Source organism: Excalfactoria chinensis, chromosome 7 (assembly GCF_039878825.1).
Source record: "Excalfactoria chinensis isolate bCotChi1 chromosome 7, bCotChi1.hap2, whole genome shotgun sequence".
In the NCBI taxonomy this organism is placed as follows: Eukaryota; Metazoa; Chordata; class Aves; order Galliformes; family Phasianidae; genus Excalfactoria; species Excalfactoria chinensis.
This window is the reverse complement of record NC_092831.1, coordinates 16749625-16771744: the sequence shown is the minus strand read 5'-3', so window position 1 is coordinate 16771744 and position 22120 is coordinate 16749625. Positions and strand designations below refer to the sequence as shown.

At 40.4% G+C, this 22120-nt stretch overlaps 2 protein-coding genes across 6 annotated transcripts in view; one reads left to right on the top strand and one right to left on the bottom strand.

The window, feature by feature from the left end:
• Positions 1 to 1620, top strand: part of STK39 (serine/threonine kinase 39) — an 82028-nt gene extending 80408 nt beyond the window's left edge. The window contains 1 exon segment of the mRNA XM_072341551.1: positions 147 to 1620. Within this exon segment, the coding sequence (XP_072197652.1) occupies positions 147 to 221 (75 nt within the window). The 3' untranslated portion in view covers positions 222 to 1620.
• Positions 1 to 22120, bottom strand: part of B3GALT1 (beta-1,3-galactosyltransferase 1) — a 196883-nt gene that overhangs the window by 8592 nt on the left and 166171 nt on the right. For 4 of the 5 annotated variants that reach the window (XM_072341558.1, XM_072341556.1, XM_072341557.1 and 1 more), the window contains one exon: positions 17339 to 22026. The exons of the other annotated variant lie outside the window; for it this stretch is intronic. In XM_072341558.1, coding sequence (XP_072197659.1) covers positions 20817 to 21797 — 981 coding nt within the window. In that variant the 5' untranslated portion in view covers positions 21798 to 22026 and the 3' untranslated portion in view covers positions 17339 to 20816. Of the gene's footprint in view, positions 1 to 17338; positions 22027 to 22120 lie in introns of those variants that run through there. 5 annotated transcript variants of the gene reach the window in all.

Below are 22120 nucleotides of genomic sequence, written 5' to 3'. Positions count from 1 at the left end.
TTTGTTTCCAGCCTTTCTTTTTATCTCTGAGAGGTTTCCTTCAAGTAAACTGTTTGCTCACGAGGTAGTACCGGGAAATTGTAAACCGGACTGTCAAACACTCCTTTTCAATGTGATACACTAAACATTTCTGTTTGTACTTGCAGGCCTCTGGCTGCGATGGCACTGAGATTCCTGATGAAGTGAAACTGATTGGGTTTGCTCAGTTAAGTGTCAGCTGATGTCTGTCCCTCGACCCCAAGCCGAGCTGTGAGGTTGCGAAGAAGCCAGCTTAGATGCAAAGGAAAATTAATGCACCAAACACTGAGTTCTGCTTCATTCTCTAGCAATTCACAAAGTCAGAATGAGCAAAGCCCACAGCTACACCGCTGCTGCTAACATTCAAAATGCTACTAAATGTCTCTTAGCAGTTGATTTGGATTCCCCCTAAGTGAAAAGCCTGTGGAAATGCACTCAGGTGGCTGTATTTATTGGTTTCAAAAGGAATTTTATATGTTCTTTCCTAAAGTTTTGAGTGATACTATTTTCCTGTACTTGTGGATGATAATACTGCCTCTCTTATGTTATATTTAGAAGTTAACATAAATACAAAAGTTGAGAATTACTAGCTGAACTTGAATTCTAGTTTTAAAACTGTGAATTTTATTTTTCATATATTTATGCATTACACATCCTAGTAATAAGAATACTATTGGACTTGATTATATGCTATTTGCAGTTAATCTTTCTTTATTTAAAATGTTTCAGGTATACCTTTGACTTATTTGGTAACTTCTAGGGCTTTTTTTCTTTTTTTCTTTTTTTTTTTTTTTTCCTTTTCAAGTCAAATAGGCATTAGCAAGCATTGATTGTGTCTGAAAACCAGTCCACAAACTGATTGTGAAGGGTGTGAGAGGTGCCTTGAAGACATTTATGTTTTAAGAATGTGCCTGAGGCTGCTAAAATTTAGAATAATCTCAATTTTCTAGAAGTACCGTGCATATGGTACTAAATATATAATCTGAGCAAGGAGGGGTTATATGGTAGCAAAGGTGTTAAGAGAATTTTGACTGTGCTTTTTTGAGGAGTCTATGAGCTACAACTACTTTAAACTATTGTCATTAAGGTAGACTGCTTATTGTGTCCATCTCTGATTTGACTTATCCTGGATGACAGAAACTGGTTTCATACAGGTGATGAAAACTTGAAGAATAGAATTGAAGCTTTACTTGAAATTCTGGAAAATACCAATGTGGGGTGAGAATAATAGGGCTTTGTGCAATGATTCAGTAAAACTGTTAGAAAGAAAACACTTCTGATCCAAGTAGACTTATGCTTAACCTGTGGCCTAGATGTTATGGAGCTAGTGAACCTTAGGAAGATTATCAAATCTGGAGAGAAGTTCCATGGACGTTACAATTTGAACTACTTCCTAGCTAATCCTAGATAAATGGCAGCTCTTTAATGTACTGAAAACAGCAAATATATATTATTAAGAGAAGTTATTTATAATGCCTTGTCTTAATCATTGAGGTATTCTAGAGCCATTTGCGTACGACTCAGTGTAATTCCATTCCATCCTCTTGTTTACATGATTACTCCAAGATGACTGCAAAGGATAAAATAAAAGCGTATTGCACAAATACAGTTGAATTTGTGTGCTTTGTGGACATTTCTACTGCTGTGTGATAAGTGTCGGCTGCTTTTATTTAGCTGATGAGTGGCACCTGTGCAAGGGACTTAGCTCCCTGTGCTGGGGAGCAGAAAGGGAGGAAACAGTTTGTCTGCTCACAGCACTTTGCTGAAGCCATTTTTAAGACTTTCAGCTCCTGAAGTGTTTATATTTCAGTAAATTATCCTGGGGCAGGACTTTTATCCTTGAGGGGTGTCAGTGTCTCGGAGGGAGGGAGCAGTATGGGGCCCATGGCTGAGGCTGGGACCCACCTGGGCTGATGGCTGCAGCTGGGCTTTGCTGGGACCGTTAAGGCCCCCCCACGTGGCTGGCGCCCTCAGGACCAGCTGTGTGGAAAGCTGCGTGCCCAGGGCAGGCTTTAGCAGCGTGGCTGCTGGGGCGGCGTGTGGAGGAGTTCGCTGTTCCTGAGGAGCTGAGCCTGGCCTGCAGTGGCTGAAGAGAGACAACAAATGGTAAGTGAGCCTCTCGTGAACAGAAATCATGTCTTTCCCTAGCTGTGAGGTACTTTGAGGGTGCTGTTGTGGTGGTATGGATGGTCTGTTGGGCATGTCTTCCGCGTCAGCCCTGTCACAGGCCTGGTATTGTGCTGAGGCAGCTGAGGGCTGAGCAGCCTGCCACTGAGTTTGGGGAGGCTGCAGTGTAGCACAGCTAATTGTTCACCATCAGCGTTTGTATCAAAGCAGGAGCAAATCGGAAATCACCTTACAAGTGTGCCTCTCAGTGAAACAGTTTGTTACCTGCTGCACTGAGGCTGGCGGGCAACTACCAGAAGGAGCTGCATGTGGGCCTTTGCTGTTTGATTATTCTTTTGTTTCGTATGTTAATGTGTGCTTCTCTAAATGTTGCACCAGCATCAACTAATCCATCTACAAGGTAGTTAACCGCCTTTTTCAGGCACATAGATGAACATTAGGGGTAGCTTGTTGTTTTCACAGGTCTGTAAATGAAGCTGGGATACATTAGCTGAGGAGAATGGCGTGCTGCTCACCACCCGCCCCTCGTGGGGGAAGAGGTGCTGCAGTGCGAGCAGCAACTGTTAGAAGTGCTGGTAAGCTGTGCTGGTTGGGACTGCAGGAGGGATCTAAATGAGGAGGAATGTAAATACTTTAATCAAAGCAGTCAGCAGTACTGTACCCAGATAAAGCTTCAGTCGTTGTTCACTTGCTGTCTGGAGCAGAAACATGCAAAGGTTCGCTGAGCTTCCTTGGCTCAGTGAGACAGCAAATTCGTGCAGCATGGCTCTTTGTCACAGCTGGGTTACTGCTGCTTCTTAATGTGTTTTGTTTCTGCTAAGGTATTGTTAACAGAATGTAAGCAAAGCAGCCTGAGAGAAATGGCAGTTTAAGCTTTAAAGACTTGAAAAGTGAAGTTCATTCCTGCCCTTTACTACACAGAGATTAAAAAGAGATAAAAATATGTAGCGTGTTGTATGGAATGTATGGTAGAAGTGAAGGTGTATTTGAAATCTAATAGGAATTAGCTTTGTGAATACCCTGTCCACACGGTCTGGGTAACAAGGGAAAAGAAAACCAGCAGCTATTTGCTTCTTTGTGTATACGTGAAGAAGACTGATGCAGTTCTCACACACAAGTTGCTCCAAAGCTGTTCTTGTGCATGAGGCACAATGGCATTGCTGGACAGCCTGCGGCCGGCTGCTTCCTCAGTCATCTGCCCACACTTAGAGGAGGAGGTCTCTGATTAATGAGGTGAAGCTGGAACAGGTGTGCTGCCGCTTAGTGCTCTCTGACATCAGGAAAACAGGGCTTAATTAAATGGCTCTAAGTTTCTGTGGGACTGATTAAATGGTGCTGCTTGCTGCTGGGCACTGGCAGGCTTTGTGGGCTGTCTGTGGAGCCAGGCCTGCTGTGCCCTCTGCTTTAGCAGAGCAGTAGTACTGACATGGAAGGCAACAGATGAGGGGAAGTACAGCTCTGTTGTTGTTTCATTTTCCAAGTGTTGAGGGGGACACAACTAAGCATGAAAACAGCTCTGGGGAATGACAGGTTTGTTCCTGCATAAAGGCGTGGGAGAAGAGGGACACTTACAGCCTTTTCTGGAATTGCAGCTTGGGCTGTGTGCCAGGAAAGCTGCTTCCCACTCCCAGCAGCATTCACTTCTCAGGCAAATAAAGCAGGAGTGTGTCTTTCCTTCCACTGGTAAGAGCTGACCTCAGATTATCCCAGCAGCACACACAGGGAGCTGTACGCAAACTATGATAACAGCTAGCAAGTTATGATCACTGTTTTGGCTTTCTAGAAATATTAAACATTTCGTTACCGTTGTTTCTTCTATAGACCTCTCTGTCCCAGAGCATACTTCTGCTTTATGACTGACCTACCAAGTGTAAAGGGCAGCAGGTAAACAAGCCAGGAAACACCACTGAATTTTTCTCTCTCGCGTTCTCTCCTGAGGTAAACATGAGGATGTTTCAGCTGGCTTGGACCAACTGAAAATATCCTATCTGGGGGCTTTCAGAGCAGCCCTGTAAAATTTGATCATGGGCCATTCCTTCAGAGTATTTCTAACCATGGTCTTCCCATTGCCAAGAGCAAATACCATGTGCAGCCTGTAAATGATGTGCTTCCCCGTCTGCTTTTCTTAATCGGAGATATGTTTTCCTTTTCACCACCTACCTCTGCATAATGATATTGGATGGCGAGATTGGTCTGTGCCTGAAATCAATTAGCTATGATGATGAATGTGACGCAGACCTAAAACACTGCTAATTGAGTGCATTGAAAATGCTGATTTTATTTAGCAAGGAGCAGAAAATGCTTCCCTCACCTAGTGTTTTTCAGAGCAGCAGAAAATGAGACCTTGCTGATAACCAATAACAGTTGATGTCTTTTTTCTCGAATCAATTGCAATATAACTTTATTGAGTCAATTGCTGTGATGTTTTTTCAACTGCATCAAGCAGGCAGACTTTCTGCTGTCTTGTGACGTACCCATGCATGTGCATGCACTAAGAATGCTAATTGCTTTGAAATAAGAAGCTGGAAAGGCAGCAGGAGCTCACATCTTCACATTCCCTGTGCAAATGAGCTGATGGAGCAACTGGATTTGCTCAAGCTACGAAAACCTCCAACCAAGTCTGTTTTGCTTGTTTTATTACACAGTGGTCCAACTGATTAAATACCCAGGCTTATTAGTTGAGCTTTGAGACATTTTAGTTATAAATAGCAAGAAATTGAATAAGCCCAGTGTTACAACACATGTGAGAATGTGGTTTTATTGCTGCTTTCTGATTGTTAGCGGGTGATTGTTAGCTTGGTGTTTGTCAAACTGCTTTGCATAGTCACAACTCTGGGATGTTGAACCACGCTCAGTGGTTGTGAAGCTGTTGGCTTCCAGTGGTGTTCAGAATACAGGCAATGGCAGATCAATGAGCAATTATAGTGACACAGGGTGTATGGCAAGAAGGAGAAATGCTTAATTTTCACTGGGTGAGTGAAGAGGGAGGCAATCTCATCCTTCTCATGACATGAATATTTTGCCATCTAATCTTCAAATGCGAAAGCTAGGCTTGTTTATTGTCTCAGAGGGGTGTAGAAAATCACTTATGCAAGTGGATCTGTTTATGCAGAAGAACAGATATGAGAAATAGAATTGGAATAGATGGAAAATACATTTATTTCATTTTATTTTGTATTTTCCCCCATAGGAACAAATTTTATGAATTAAAAAAACCCACACTATTTGTCAAATATAAAACTTGTTTTTCCTTTTGAGAAGAACCTACGTGGTTCTATATTAATCTTTCATCCATGAAACAATGAGATTCATTACGGAAAGGTGCTACTAGTACCATAGGAGTGCTGGGGTTCCTAAGATTTTCACTGAACACAAGGCTTTTCCTTGTTGTTTTTCCGTGTCATGTGCACTGCAGATCCTGTAGATCTGGCTCTGTTTCCCTGGAGGGTAACCGAGGAATGGTATCTCAGCGTAAAGGAATTTGGGGCTGTTTTGTGGCATTTCCACATAAAGGTAGTGCACGTGGCTCTCACCACAACAGTTATAAATGATGAACCAGAATGAGCAGCTTGTTCCTGGTAGCTTTGAAGAGGTGGGCTCTGTGCTTCATATAAGAGCACAGCACTGTCCAGCCCCTGGCTGTCACCTCCCCGGTGTAGTGCTTTGGGGCTGAGAGCCCCCATCTGTGTGCACGAAGATGCCTTCTGTGTCTCCTTTTGCAACAGTGGTCAGGGAAAGGGCTTGGGACCCAGACCAACAGATGTATCTGCCTGTTTCCACATTAATGGTTTGCAGAGTTCCTTGCATAAGCTTAAAGTTGTTTTTCTGACTGTGCACAGCGCACCTCTGCTGAAATCAAATAAAATTCCCAGTCATTTTCTTCACCTCTGAGGAAAGGTTTCCTCCTTGTGATGTCTGTGAAATGTTCTCATGGAGTAAAAGTGCAACAGGTCACTGATGTGGATTGCTACGGCTGGAGCAACTCCCAGCCCTGCAGGGAATTTGCGGCAATCTGTGCGACAGGTGGCAGCAGAGGGGCAGTCTGGCTGAACGGCATCTCCCATGGAGGTGTGTAAGGAACAAAGGAGTGTCGCTGAACTCCCCCGTGTGGAAGGAGTGGCACCCATTGACGTTCATCAGTGCTTGCTGAGCTGTTGTCCAAACCGTGGATGTGAGCACAGTGAGGCGGCAGGTGGTGCATTTCAGCATTGGCACAGCGGGACCCCTCTGCTGGTGCGGATATTTAGAAATGCAGCAAGCAGGCCCTTGTTCATTGCTAGTGAAAATGCAGATGTAATAGTGGTGGGCTTCTTAAGTAGAACTTTGTAACTGAGAATTTGCTCTATCAAGTAGTGTTATTGTGCTCTTTGTATCTGTTGTATTTTCTGTGGAAATAAATTGGAGGCACTACTTTCAGAGTGACCTATGTTAGAAGAGGGTGGTGAAAACCACCTTAAATTAGCACAGATAATCCAGAGGGAAAGGCCATTACTGAAATCTTGGCCCCATGAATTAATAAGATTTTACAATAGCTTCAGTGGGACTAAAATTTCACTCCCTATCTGTGTTGATTATGAGCTGCTCGGTTTACACCTGGGGCTATAAAATGAAAAAGGATCCAATCGTGATTAGAGAGTAGGTGTGATTTGAATGGAAGGTGATTACTAAAATCTCCCTGAAGTCTTCCACCTTGCTTGCGCTGCGAGCTTTTCCTATTTATAATAGCACAGCACAGCCATCCAAGCAGAAAATGACACCAGAGAGAAAGAGTTTGCTGATTGTTCCTGATTAGGCTCAGTGCTAACCTTGTAAATCTGTCTGTCAGGTCAGGCACAGGCCAGTCATCCGTAAACCCAGTGCTTCACAAAAGATTGAAAGGCTGAGAAAACTTTTGTGCTTGTGTGGCACTTGATAGCATTATTTTCTTTACTTTGTTTTTCTTTATTTATTTATTTATTTGAAAATTCGTCTGGTGGGAAGAAAAAAATCTGCAGTCTTGGATGGAAAATGTTGAGCTACAACTTGACGTGCTGTACATTGCCACAGGTCCTTACCACTACACTGTGATCACGTGTTTGAGTACCTGTATAATGGTGTTTCCTTGTTGGATTTATGAGGCTGAGAACTCTTTGAGCCTGTTGTGTCTGCAGGCAGCGTGTATTGGAGGGTGTCTGGACACCAAAGCAGGGCTGTGTTCATGCAGATATGCTTCATGCTTACTCTCTTTGTTTGTTTGTCATTACATCTAGTTGTCAACATAGTCAAGCGGGGTCTTTTTTTTATAGGCAGTGATTTATTTTTTTATTTTTTTTTAACCAAGGAACTGCAGGTGAGGTCTGGTAGTGTGTCCAGATGTGCTTATTCCATCCCAAAGACAGACGGGGCTTTTAAATTTGTACTTGCCACAAAAATTGTTGTAGGCAACACGAGAGCTTATGTTAAGAACTGGCAGTGCTGAAGTTGACTGAATGTTCCTCCTCTTCTATGGCAGAAGCCTAAAAATGCCTTTGTAAGAGTGACCTTGTGGCAGATCACATGAATGCCAATGTAAACTACAGACAGCTGCTGGATGCAAAAAAAATTGCAGCAAACTGAATTAAAAATTCGGTTTTGGTCCAGGAAAGTAAACTGATTTATTTTCTAATTTACAAGCAAAATACAGTTGGTTAGATGTACAGTTTCAGGGTTACAATTAGTGATGATGTTTTACTTGCTGTAAAATTGTCATTGAGAAAATGTCTGGTACTGTTTTGGCTTAATGAGGGCTATACTTCCAAGTAGTGGAACAAGCAGATAATAGATGCTTGGATTATTTGAGGCATAAGATGTTTTTTAGCCTAACATGAAATCATGCCTGTTTAATAATTCCAGAGTTCCATTTTGTTGCATATTCCAGGTGACCAGGGTTACAAATACACCTTATGAATTTATTATGCTAATTACTGCCACAGCAACACACAAGAAAAGTGATTTATACCTTAAAACTTAGTATGCTCCCACGAGCTTTTTTCCTACACTCAGCTGACATCACCATTTATGTTATCTTGGTAGGAGTCTTTTTTTATTTAGACTTTTTGTATTAATCACATATTAAGTTAACTTATATTCTTCGAATCACAGAATGACTGGGGTTGGAAAGGACCTTGCAGCCCACCCCGTCCCACCCCCTGCTGCAGGCTGGTTGTTCCCACCAGCTCAGGCTGCCCAGGGCCACATCCAGCCTGGCCTTGGGCACCTCCAGGGATGTGCCTGGGCCTCACTGCCCTCTGAGGGAAGAATTTTCTCCTAATATCTAATCTAAATGTGTTCTTGTAAAGACATTCCCCCTTGTCCTATCACTACCATACTGTGTAAAAAGTCAGTTGTCTTCCTGATTTCCTGATGCTCCCTCTGAGCATTCTCATGGCCCTCTTGGCACCCTCTTTCCCCTTTGCCCTTCCTTTCCATGGACAATCTGCTAATCAGGAAATCTTTGGGATTCTCTCACAGCTCCTGTTGGGAGCTGGAGCTGCTGGTTCCTGGAGCTGCCCCTTCCAGGAAAGCTCAGAGCTGGCTCCCAGTTCTGTGATTTGGCTGCCAGCGCTGCAGGCTGAGATGCGGCTGCACTGACTGCAGAGCAGTTCTTATGTGTTTGGCAGTACAGACTCCCCCAGTTCTGATTTACCTCAGCAGTCATTTGTAGTTTTTAAAAGCTACTGCTATGGTTAAGAACAAAACAAAACTACAGATCAGTGCCTACACACTTATTTGTAGTGTGGGGGTGGGCAATTCCAATCCCATCTGGTAGCTGGTGCTTCAGGTGTATGTAATTGAGGCTTCCTTTCAGTGTTTAGTTCTTGATGTGTACGTACAGTGTTTTGCAACTATGAACTTGAATTTTTCCAATTAGTCCTGGGTTCTGTTAGTCAACACAGATTAAACTAATGGAGCATTACTAATGCTTGATAAAAGGAATCTGTGCGCTTAAGCAATTCATTACTTTTAAAAGCACTTGGGAAAAAAAACAAAACCAAACCTCTTCAGTTCCATGCACCCGGACCTAGGGGGAGCCCTTTGGAAGGTTCCATTGGAGAGAAACAAGCATACATGGTGACACCAGCTAGCACAAATCCATAACAAACACTGGAAATGAAAGCTTCTACTGCTTATCTAACAGGAATCATAATCCTTGTATTGGCCACTAAAGAAATCTCTGCAGTGGTGACGTGTTACCTTGAGGAAATGGAGCATGTGTGTATGGCTAAATTAAGTCTCATAATTTAAATTTGGTTGCAGATATATTTTTAAATGCATTGTTAGAACTGAATTTATTGCAAAGCGTGGTAGGATGAGATGTGGGGAGAAGACAGTGCAGACTGCTCCTGTTGGGAGTGCTGCATTCCATCCTCATATGGGTACGTTCACGTTTGTGAAACTGCTCTTTTTATAGCATTCTAAGAACTGCTGAGATAAATCTGTTGCCAACTGTCTGATGTGTTCTATGGAGCTGCAGATCCCCCAGATGAAGCTGCCTTGACCCACTGTGAGTTACTGCTCAAAACAAACGTGTGTCTTAGTGTTACAGAAAACTGAGGATAAATGCATGGATCAGGGACGGTGGTGAATATGGAACGTCAGAATGCGGGCTTTTCTAAAGTCTCATTATTATCTGACACGGTGTTCAGATATACCAAGAGTTGTAGCCAGAGTGTGTCACTTGCAGTAGAAATTCCGCAGCCTAGTTTCCAGATTTCATAAGCCTACCCTAAGATTTCTCTGTCTGGTCATTGTATGTAAGTCTTGGTTGGAATGTTGTCTGTGACTTTTTCTGCTGTATCCATTATTGGCCAGGAGGTGATAAATCATCCAGGTGGGAAGGAGGGCTGTGCCATCCTAACATCAGCGATCCTTCATCAGTGCCAAACTCCATGGTCATATTCATGTGCTTCTTTTGGTATGACGTGAGACTCTGTCTCTTCCTACATGATTTCTTCCACTTCTTGCTTATATGGAACAAAACATTATTACTCTTAGTGTAGAAGTGAATTAAGCTGCTAGCCATTATTCAGCTAAAACAAACAAAAAACAAACCCATACTCCCTCAGTGAGAGAATTTCTGTTCTGCTTGCTTTCTAACGTTATATTGCTGTAGTAACAATGGAGCATTTCTGTGGGCCAGTCAGTGAAGAAAATCTTTCAACTACTCAGAAATAAATAAAATTTGAATAGAATTTTTCCCCTGGAGTAAAAAATGTCAGAGACTCCTAAAATGTTGGGAAAAAAACACAGCTACAAAACATTCATAGTGAGTACTTCAGGTAAAAATCCTTTGGTGAAGTGTTTTGCTGTTAACCTATCTACGTCTTAATTGTAAGGATTCCCTTATTTCTTTCTGGGGAAGGCTCTTTGGGGAAGAATTTGTGGGAGGGAGAACTGGTGAAGAGAAGATGGAAGGAAGAAGTGAATTTCTTTCCTACCTCCAATCTGCTCTCTATCACTTTTCTTCTTTGGCTTCTCTTTGCTGACATATTTTCTTTCCAGCTTGTCTGTTCCTCTCTTCTTCCATTACTCCCTGCCTTTGAACAAGTTTGGCATGTGACACGCTTATTTCGTTCCTCTGTTGGTTTGCTGACAGCCTTGGCTGTAATACCTTGGACCACTGGTGTCTGCTGAAGGACAGGGACCAGGCAGTGCCCCAGGGACATGTTCCTTGTCTCTGTCTCTCCTTCCATCATCCGTGCCGGTGATGTTTCTTTCATTCTTCTCCCTCATAATCAACAGCACTGTAGGTAAAATGCTGTCTGCTGCAACCTTTCCACATGAGTTGTCACCCCATCTTCTCTGCATATGTTGAGGAACCTCAGCATGCTTCTCATCTTGTTTCTGTATTTCATGTGCACGTTGCCAGCCTGTGTGTACATGCAAGTAATACTTTTCTGGTGTGTTTGTTTCTGTTTTCTTTAAAATTGTTTGGAGTACATTAAGCATTTTTTTCTTTAAATGGCCTTACTGAAGTTATGCTGCATAAAAAAATCAGCTGTTAGGTACTTTCAAAGTGAAGGGAATAGAAATGAAGAGAATGAAATATGATTGATGATCAGTGTCTGAGCTGGAAAGGGAAAACATGGGCAGGTGGCAGTGTTAATACTGACAGTTTTTCGTTTACTTACTGAAGTGGCAGTCCCAGCATTCGAATGCGATGTTATATACTCCTCTGAATTGATATTTCTCTTGGGTTTAGCAGAAGATAAAAGTGCAAGCTTGTTTTCCATGACATTTCCAGCACAGCAATTTCCAAAGCATAAAAAAATAAAGTATTTCATCATCTAAAATGTCCAGGAAATAATCATCTATCACAGACGAGACAACTTCATGTGCCAAGTGCTTTCTCTCCTTACAGCCTAGAAATCAAAATGTAAACTTTTAGGGGCTGTGAATCATACTCCTAGGTAATATATGTTGGTCTCCAGTGGAACCTTCATAGCAAGGTGTGACCAAGCATTCTACCAGGTTTCTGCCTCATTATACATATTAGGAAACACCCAAACCTGAGGCTGATGCAAAACTTCAGGATATAAGATCTGTAGGATCAAAGTGGGTTGGGAAATTCTTCATTTGTACCCCCTCAGTAAGCACATCGTGAAGGTAGCCTTCTTCTCAGAGATAGCAAGGACCAGCCAGCATCTTCAATTGGAAGGGCTTCCTTGCTAGTCTCTGCATCCCTAATTTTGCTGCAAAGGAGTCTCATCAACATCCTGTTTTTTGGCTTGGTTTTCCAGTTGAGATGCACTTTTCTTATTGGATTAAACATTTATCTGCTTATCTACTGCATCATTGGATTAATTAGTTTGTTCGTAGTTTATTTTCATGGACAGGGTGCTTGGGAGTGAAAGTTAGCGTTAAGGAATATCTCTGAAAGTCAAGATGAGAGGCAACACCTGGATCTTAAGTGCTAAAGTGAATAAAGAATATTTCCTAGGCCAGTACATGTTCAGTAGGTGTACCTGCATTTTCTTTCTTACTTTTTAGCAAATGGCTTTGCCCAGGGCAGCAGAAGTAATCCCACCCTAGGTGCCTCGATTGCACTCGTGAAATGTGTTGGGGGTAAACAGTAAGCGTTATCAGTTTGCATTTGCTTAGCCTGATTGTTCTGAGCTTATGGATGGATGTGTGGTCTACGTGATGTCTGTGGGACTCACCTCCCTCTGAGCTGCAAATATGTGGCGATATGTTAAGTACGTTTTTGTCTTGTGTGTGTTTTTTTTAATCCTATTTCTGTAGTGCTTAAACTGATAAACAATAGCTCCTGTCAAATACTGGCATGCAAAGCTTAGTTTATTTTCCTATTGATACTGAGAAAAAAGCTCATTGTATCTTGTGTTCAAAAAGCCTTTTAAAGGGATCTGTGAACCACTGCGTAATTTATTTCACCTAATTAACACAAGCCAATACTTTTACAAGTAATTAAATCAGTTTAAAAATGTTTCACAGCTCACCCGTCTGTTCGAAGTAACAGCTGAATTGCAGCAAAGTACAAATTAAAAAGCAGACTTCTGTAACCTGCACTTCTAAGTGTATGCCAACACTTGCATTGTGTGCATGCATGTTCCTCTATTAAAAAATGTAGTTTCAATTATGTGCTGAATATATTCTTTATTCTGGCACACTGCTTTCATCCCCATGCGTAGGAATGCTGAATCCAAGGAACAAGGCAGTAAATAAGACTGGCTTTTAAAGACCAATTAAAGCAGCCCATCATCAACCTTGCCATCAGCTGAGTTTGTAATTCAAAGTACAGACCTGCTGTAAATGGCTGGAAAAAAAGAGTGCCTGGGAAGTACCAAGTCATTCTTGTTCCTACATAATAGGACTCTCCAGAGACAGTAACACTTCATTTCACAAACCAGCCTGCAGCTGAAGTTTAATAAAACCAGAAGCTAAGTGGTTCCAAAGTGATGGCAAACTTCAGATAAAGCCTTGGTGGCCCTCGATGTCTTCCTCCTGATTGGTCAGGACTTTTCTGTGGCTTTTGTGAGGGGGAATTTATGTGAAGTTCATTAACCAGGTACTTTAAAGATTACATGGGTATGTCGATACCTGCTCTGTCTGTAGTTACTCCAGCTCTGCAGACTTGCTATCTGCTTCAGATAGCAAAAGTAAATTTTCTGTTTCAAATGTGATAATATAAGACAAATTGTCCTGTCTGGTGAAAGGAATCCAATATCCCAGTCCCTGAGACATCAGAAATTGAGAAAGAGAGAAAAGCAGTGCTGTGCTCAGTCGTCATGCAAATACACTTGTAACAGGTTCGGTGCTGGATGCTTGGTTGTTGGAAAGATGTGAGGCAAGGGTAGGTGATGTCATGAGCAGGAGCAGATATAAAGATTAAAGCAATGAAACTGTGGACAAGGATGTACTTGATTAAGTTAAAATGTGGGGAAAAAACCACATTGTTTTGAATTCTTGTGAGATATTTAAGTTTATATGAGGAAAGGTAAAAGAAACAAGGAAAACATATATATATATATGTATACACACACACACATATATATATATGGAAAATGTGTGATAACGAGATCTGTTAGGCTGCACAGTGATCTCTGCAGGCACAGTCAAGATGAAAGATGATAGAACTTTTCATGTACTTAAAGCCTCGACAAGGCAATGATGCAGAAAAGGATATTGAAAGAGCAGTTGTGTATTCTGTATGTTTTGTAGGACTGCTTGTCCTCTATATCACACTGGGCTATGTGGGGCTGTAAACTCCTCAGGTAGAGGCCATCTCTTTGTGTTCCAATTTTATGGCTGTTTTGGGTGGATACATTGGTTGGTGAGATCATGTGTCGTGTAAAAGTGGAAGGAAAATGAGAAGCGTAGGGGAAACAGCAGCAAAGTGAATCATATTAGAAGTGCAGAAGAAAAAAATCAAGGGGAAATAAAATTACTCTAAATGAAAGATCATTGGGATTCTCCTAGGTGAAAGAAGTTTAGGAAATTTATCTTTATAACACCATTTTTTTCTCCAATGCAATAACTGCAAAAATAAAGGCATTTTAAGGAATGAAAAAGAAGTGATTGCAAGGAGCAGATATGGCCCTATGGGGCTCCTGTTCTGCTGGTGGCATGTGTTTTTTAGTGCTGCCAAACAGACTTTTTATGAGCAGAATATAACATGTTAATGAACTGACAGAGAACACTCTCCTGCCACAAGTTAAGTGCTGAACAGCTCACAAACCCATAGGTCTTGTGCTCTACTTTGTATTCATAAGGATTGTGTTTAAGGGAAAACTGGAGAGGTTGATCCTTGACTTGTTTTCTTGCTTGCATTTGGTAAGAGATGAAGTTTCTGGTGATTAAAGAACTGCCTGGATTATAGTGTTCTTCCTCAGAAATCAAGGTACTGGCCCAGGTGACTTTACTTTGAACAGGAGTAAGATGTAAGCTGGACACAGGATCAAATTCAGCTCTTTTAAACACATGCACGAATCCCCCTGACACTGATTTGCATTGTGACTTGGATCAGATCCGATTTGCTTCACAAAGCTCAATCCAGCTGTAATCTGCAGTACAGCAGATAATGGAGCCCAGTTTTTTATTCCATTGTCTCTGAATATGTATGAGGGTAAGATCTGATGGATAATGGATTACTGCAGAAATGTCTTACAATTCAAGATTCTTTTTGAGGAGGGATTTTTATGAAGTTGCATAAATAATAAAAAAAAGTTAGAATGTTTCAAATGTTTTATTCCTTTCTGCTCTTGTTATACTTTGGCACTGCTTTCTTTTAACGTGTTCCTATAAATGTTCTAAATTGCTTTAGAAGAGAATTATTTCATACACCACTATACCCTTACGGTTGGACTACATGATCTTAGTGGTCTTTTCCAGCCTTATTGGCTCTACATCTTATCATGTCTCCTTCCTCTTTGTGTGAATGCTAAACTGGAGGCCAGTCACCAGGATCAGAGTCCAGGTACTGGCTGTGGCCTCTCACTCTATGGCTGCTGTCATTGCTGAGAGGACAGATGTCGCACTAAATAATTCTGTGTTCTGGGCGTCCTGCCGCTTCTTCAGAACTCCAGGGAGCTCTCAGCTTCCTCCTTTTACTGCTGTACTGAGGCACCTGAAGATGTGCTTTCTCCTGCAGTCTTTAAAAGACCACAGAGTCAAGAAACTCCTAAAGGAAAAAAAGGATTATGAGATCATAATCATTGTGGCTGCAGATGTGGTAGATAATGCCTAGGACAACTCAAATTTGGGTATTAGCTTGCCCCGAATAAAAGTTGCCTGCATCACAAAACCATAGCACATAATTCTGCACAGCTTGACGTGTAACGCTGCCTTTGCAGAAGAAATGTTCAAGGATAAATCTTGCGTGAAAAGTAAATCACCTCTTGCTCTCCTTAGCTCTTTCAGGTGAGGCAGAGCTATAATGTAAAGTCAGCTGATGTGCAGACCTAGCAGAAAAATGGACCTTTTTTTTTCCCTGAGTTAGGCTGTCATCAGAGGAGGTACTCGAGACAACTCTAGTACGGGTGCAGTTGAATCAATAACACATATTCATTATTCTTTTTCAGATGACTCTCCTGCTTCACTTTCATAAATTGCTCTTTTTAACAAGGGAAAAGTAAGCAGGTATTATTCAGTAGAATGTTTCATGTCATATGTGGCACTTTGCTGTTTCAATTGGACAGTGTCGGCAGTTTTCTTTAATATATTGTTTTCACTTAAGGCAGTAAAAAGTTCTTTGGAAATCTATGACAATCAATTAAGTAAATGAGAAAATAGAATGCTTGTAATTAAGATAATCAAGCTACATGAAATCTACCCTACAAGTGCTAATATCTGTATATCTCCAAGCTGTATATTAATTAAGCACCATGTAAGTGTTGCAATTAGACTTAGGCGGCTGTAGTGAAAATGAGAAAAATCTGCACATGATTGGAGGGGTTTTTACTGCACACGAAGCTCCAAGTTGTTTTAAAGCTAAACTTGTAAGGTGGCAGTGTCACTGCAGGCTCTTCAGGGTACCTGACAAGTCTGTAGCAGCCTCCAGCTGCTCCTGAGAGAGGTGACCTCAGGAAACATCCTGCAACTGTGGTTTGTGGTGTTCTTCATCTTGAGTGAGTTTGTTGCCTCCATTCTCTGAATAATTTTGGGTTGCTGAGCTCTGAAGCCAGTGGTGGAAAAGGTTAGGAACTGAGTTCTGATCAGGAAGTTGCAAAGGTGGGGGTGGAAGGAGAGGAATCTGCTTTTACAGGATAATATTCTTCCTTGTGAAAAGTGAGCTTATTTATGGTTATCATACTTTCAGATAATACCACTTATGTTTCTAGAAAGAAATGAAGAAAATTATACATAACACCTTTAGTTTTTCATGTAGCTTTGCTCTTTTAATTTTTTTTTCTTTTTTTCCCCCATTATTTGACATAGATACGAAAACGTAGTATCTCGTATCTTGATTCTCACTAGTTCATGGAGCAAAAGGACTTCATATTGCTTTTACGGTTTTGCTTTCCCTCTTTCCTTATTTTGATGTGAAAACCCTAAGGCCTCCCAGGCCTTCCCACTTGAAAAATAGCATCTTAATGTTCTTGGATCAGGAGCAAGGCCCCACACTAGACAGACAAGATAAGCTGGGTGCATGCAGAATGTGCTTTCTCATTAATCCTCCTGATTGGGGCATATGGCAGCAGGAGCCCTGTGACTACATGTGATGGGGACCTCTTTTGACCACTTCCTGTTGGTGCCTGTAGATGCCCTTCCAGCAGCCATGCAGCAAGTTTGTTGTGGTGTAATGAGGTGGGGGTTTGGGGATGCTTATGTTTTTTTCCTATATGTAGCTTTTGGATTGGATAACAGTAAAGTTTTATATATATATATATATATATATCCCCAATCATTTTTCTAAAATCTGCTTTTACAGAATAATGTCCTTTCTCATGAAAAAGGAACCTATATATTGGTATTGTACTTTCAGATAATACCACTTATGTTCCTAGAGAGAAATGAAGAAAATTAGGTGACACTTTTGGTTTTCCATTTGACCTTGTTGTTCTTTTTTTTTCTTTTTTTTTTTCTTTTTCTTTTTTTTTATTATTATTATTATTTGACATTGATACAAAAAAATAGTATCTTGATTAGCAGCTTTGCTGGCAACCCCACAAAACTGTAAATAATACTTTAATCTAAAAGAATGCACTCCTACAGACACTGGAGATAAAACAATATTTACAATTTAGACAAATAAATACATAAGTACAGCCAGTCGTATATAATGATACACCTAAAGTTCGGTTACTGTTGACAAGCTTTTCTAGTTAATTATACTCTTCATTTACAAATGCCATTGCCATCTACATTATAAAGACAAAGAAATCCCCCTAACAAATCAAAATTGATACTTCAGATTATTATTAGGAAAGATGGAAAATGAATCTTGAGACTTCTGTCTAAATACCCTTATGAGTTTAGCCAAAATTGTTTTGTCTCTCCAAAAGAGAGACATTTTCCCATAGATTCTTAGTTCAATGTGCTTTGTTAGTGTATGCTTTGAAATAAAAATATGATAACTTCACAATTTTGAAGTGACTAGAAGCTGGAACATCTTAACCAAATTGTCATTTGCCCCATGCCCAGTGAAACAAAATGACCTTTAAAGAGCAAACACTTCTTTTGTATAAAGGCAGCTCAATGCAAACACTGTTATTTGTTAACAGTACCCTAGGTGACACAGATACTTCTGAGTGAAAGGGAGAGTAAAACCCATGCCATCCATGACTAGGTGTATGGCTGTCATGGTTTCCCTTTCTATCTCTAGGTTGAAATACTGCAATCTGAGCAAAGAGAAGAATAATCTCTATGTGTAACAATCTAGTGAAGCCTAGTATGAGAAAACTAATAGAAGTAGAAAATTAGGTTTTGTAGATTTAAATTCACTTGACAGTAAAAGAAAAAAGTCTTGTACATTCAGAAGTTAGGGCACACATGCTTAAGGCTCTTGAAACACTGGACAAATATAATGCCTAATTCAGCTCCATGCATAACAGAATACTACATAGCAAGCAGACTCTACACGTATATACAGCTGAATACAGAAGAAAATGCCTTAGGAATATGTACATAGTTTCCAAGGTGAAAATTTACATTGTCATTGAAGATCTATCTATTTATAAATGGCAGGAAATATGTTTTTCAAGATGTTATTTTCAAGGTGCACGCTCCAATTATTAATGCAGTCTACTTCTACTAGGAGAAATTCAAGGCTGCTGTGCTACTTGAGCCCTGAGGTATCAGGACTGGGAGCCCTGCCATCCTTGGTGTTACTAGCCACAGACTAGAATCGCCTGCAGAAGAATTAAGGCCACCAAATCCATATTGTTGTGGATTCAGAAACCCCAAATTACAATACAGTAACAACAAATGGTAGAAGAGATTGCAAGCTTAGTTGTAATTACTACAAAGTGTGCCCCTGGTATGATTGCATTCATGCTCTGTGACCTACTGAGGGCTGGGGATGAATTCCACCCTAGTTTTCTTTCCCGAACTGTGTATTTTGGGACCTGGTTAAGAAAAGCTGAATTTCACTCTGTGTGTTTCTTATATACATATATGCAATTAATTGGACCTTGTTTTGTTGGAGTTCTGAATTTGTAAGGAAGAAAGAGCAACTTTAACAAGGACTGGGTCAACTAGAGGAGGATAAATCTTAATTATGCTGCAGGAGATTCAGTATTTTTGTATAAAATTACTGATTTTCATGAGCTCCTGTTGATTAGCAGTAACTCCAGGGCTATATGTTCTGTAGCTTCACCTTTTAGATTTGAAGCAGATCTCTGAGGCATTTATTGTATGTGGCTCAAATGCCAGGTACCCTTCACCTTATTTACAAGTAATTCCCTTTTAAAAAATAGTGTTGTGCCTGTGAATAAGACTCACAATGTGTCTTGCAACTGCAAACCTTTTGGGGTAGCATCCTCATTCAATTGCTATTGTTATAAAGTACTATGTACACCTATGGCAAAGTCAGTATAGAGTTTTCCTTTAAATTCTGGTTCAGTTAATTTCTGACAACTTTATAGACATCTTGAATAACGTACATTCTTAACAGTTTTTCATGTCACATATATCTCCCACTGAAATAAATGAAGCCTGTGTGTGTGCTGTGGATGGTGTGAGTAACCCAGAGCTAATCATACACTTGGTGAGTTTTATACCTGTGGCTTGCCTATGAATTCCTCATTCCAAGTTACTTGCTAAGCAATATCACATTTCAGTTCTTTTTTGAAAGGCAGTGCTGAGTAGGGATGGTATGAACACATCAAAGAATTTTTCAGGAAATAATTTTCATCGCATCTCATTAACATTCCTATTTAGAACATATAAGTACAGTACAAAACCTGAATACAATCTTGCATATTTGATTTTTATCATATGCTCTGGGAATCTCTCAAGTTCTGGTGCTTTTTTGAGCTGGACCTCAGTGAGCATTGGTTCTGTGGTGTAGAGCTGCAGATTGGTTACAAAAGAAAGAAGGGTTTTTTTTAAAGCTTTCTGTTTCTCTATGAAATTTGTGTGTTGTCCATTCAACAGAATATGGATCGGACAAAAACCATTGAAAATATGGTGTAATCTCATTTTCATATGCAATGTAGCAAAAATAAGAGTTTACTCTTAAAAAATGTTCTTTCGTAATAGTTTTTTTTTGTTTGTTTGTTTAGGTAAATAGTATACCAACTGATGTTGATGGAATATGCTGCTTATTAGCTATCAGTTTTATCATTTGATAAAATCATGTGTTTCTATGCAAGTTATTCAATCTTCGTTCCAAATAAAAAATAATGTTATCGTACCCATTAATATACTCCTAAACAGGGAGAGATTCACAGGCACCAATACAAATGAGTAATGTTGCACTTACTTTACAAGTATCTTATCGCTGATGTTTAAGATGATTTTCCATATGTTTCCCATCTTGTATTTAATCTACAGCTTCTATTATATTTTAAAGTTCGATTAGGTATTTTTGGGTCTACTTGTGACATTGGAAAGAAATGGGAGTATTTTATGAAATGATTTAAAGGAGTACCATTTGGGGGATAAAATATGCTTCTGTGTGTGAGTTTAGTTCTAAGGTCTGTGAGACATTGATGTTCCTACCTGTCTAAATTCTGCTATTGCACCATCAGCAACCTGTTTGGAAACTGCACACATTGTTGTATAAGATATAGATGCCAAGGTAGGCACATGAGATCTTTGCAAATATATACTGTTCAATTTACTAAGAAAGCTCTAACTAGGGATGAATGTTGGGTGTCAAAAGGGGATAAAAGTATATTCTTCATTTTGTAGGGCCCGAGTCATATCTCAGAGTCTGGGGCATGAACTGTTAAGTAGCTCATGATAGCTTATTACTGTCCTTTTACATACAGATGCAGGAGCTGGTATGTGTGATAGAGGATTATATATAAAATCTGGGCTTTGACTATAGATCCTTTTGACTGGTGTAATGTTGTTATGAAAAGAGCCTGAAGTCTGTAAACCAGTAGTCAAAATGACAATGAAAAATCAGTCGTTAAAAATCCTCTCACAGTAATATCCCACAGTTTAACCTTTAAATCAGTACATCACTTTGTCAAAAAATAACCAGAGTAAAGCAAAATGTAAAAAAGGTATTTACATCCGTAAAAATCTTAGCATCTAAGATGCTTCTTGCTTGACATGTCGTTCCAAATTCTGTGCATTTCTTCTGGTGTTATCTGGTGCACCGTGATCACCCTGCGGTACCTGCACAAGCTGTAGGCCATTTTCCAGTGGTTGAAGCCACTGTTCTGGAAGGGGTGGATGCCCAGCTTTCGAAGACAGAGTCCGACATACACGTCTTCGAGGTGGAGGAGTCTGGTGTGAAGGGAAGTTTTGTAAATCAGTTCTGCTACATCTGCTGAAAAGATGTAGCCAGTGCCTGAACAGAAGGGTGGGTAATTACTGTCAGGGTACAAATCTCTTGGCATGTACCACTTGCTGCGAACGTCTCGTATTGGCCCTCCGTTTATAACATAACCAGTGAAGTACCTTCTCCTTGGCTTGGTGTTAGGTTTGAGCAGCTTATAAATAAGATTATCCATATTTACAAAAATATCACTGTCTGTCTTCATAACGTACTTTGCTTTTGAACAATATGTTGCTACCCATCTCATCCCCATTAATGTTTTCAGAGTGAGGTTATGATAGGAGTCGATAAAATCCTCTACAATAATGTCATGAAAAATTTGGCTTTCTTGCTCTACCATCTGATTTAACACAGGATCTGCATTTTTCCCAAGAAGAAATAGTGTGGCAATCTTAATTCCTTTAAAATTGTTTTCGTCTCCCCATGTTTCCCGAATTGCTTGCCTTGCATCAAACTCTTTGTGAGTTGTGCTGATAAGAATGACCAAGAAAGGGACACTCTTCTCGCACTTATTAGGTTCATTGATGAGAAAGTCAAAGGAATGTGGATTTATAGGTCGAGTTCTTATGTTGCCAAAGGAGACGTTTTTTCTGGCTATTGATATGCTATTGACCTGTCTGTGGCCAGTGTAGGAAGAAGTAGGACGAGTTATACTTAAGTACCAGAGAGCGCTTGCCCAGCAAACTACTGTCAAAACGTACAAGCATGAGACCTTAGAAGCCATTGTTCCTGTAGCTCTTCTATTTGGTGTGAAGAAGTAGCAGTCTTCTCACCATGAGGGTACCGATGTCCCAGACAGGCAGCATATTACTAATGGCACTGGAAAGTTCGATATAGAAGTGTGACTCTGTAGTCATTCATGGATCTCAAGTAGGAGTTATTAACCCTGATGATACTCAGCTTTTCTTCTTTTACTAGCAGCAGCTTCCATTTCTTGGAACTCTCTGTTATTTCTGAAAAAGATGAAGAAAAATTTTCTATTGCTAGATCATAAAAAGCCTATGGCAAGAAAAATGAGTCTATATGTGACTGGCCATTAATAAGCTA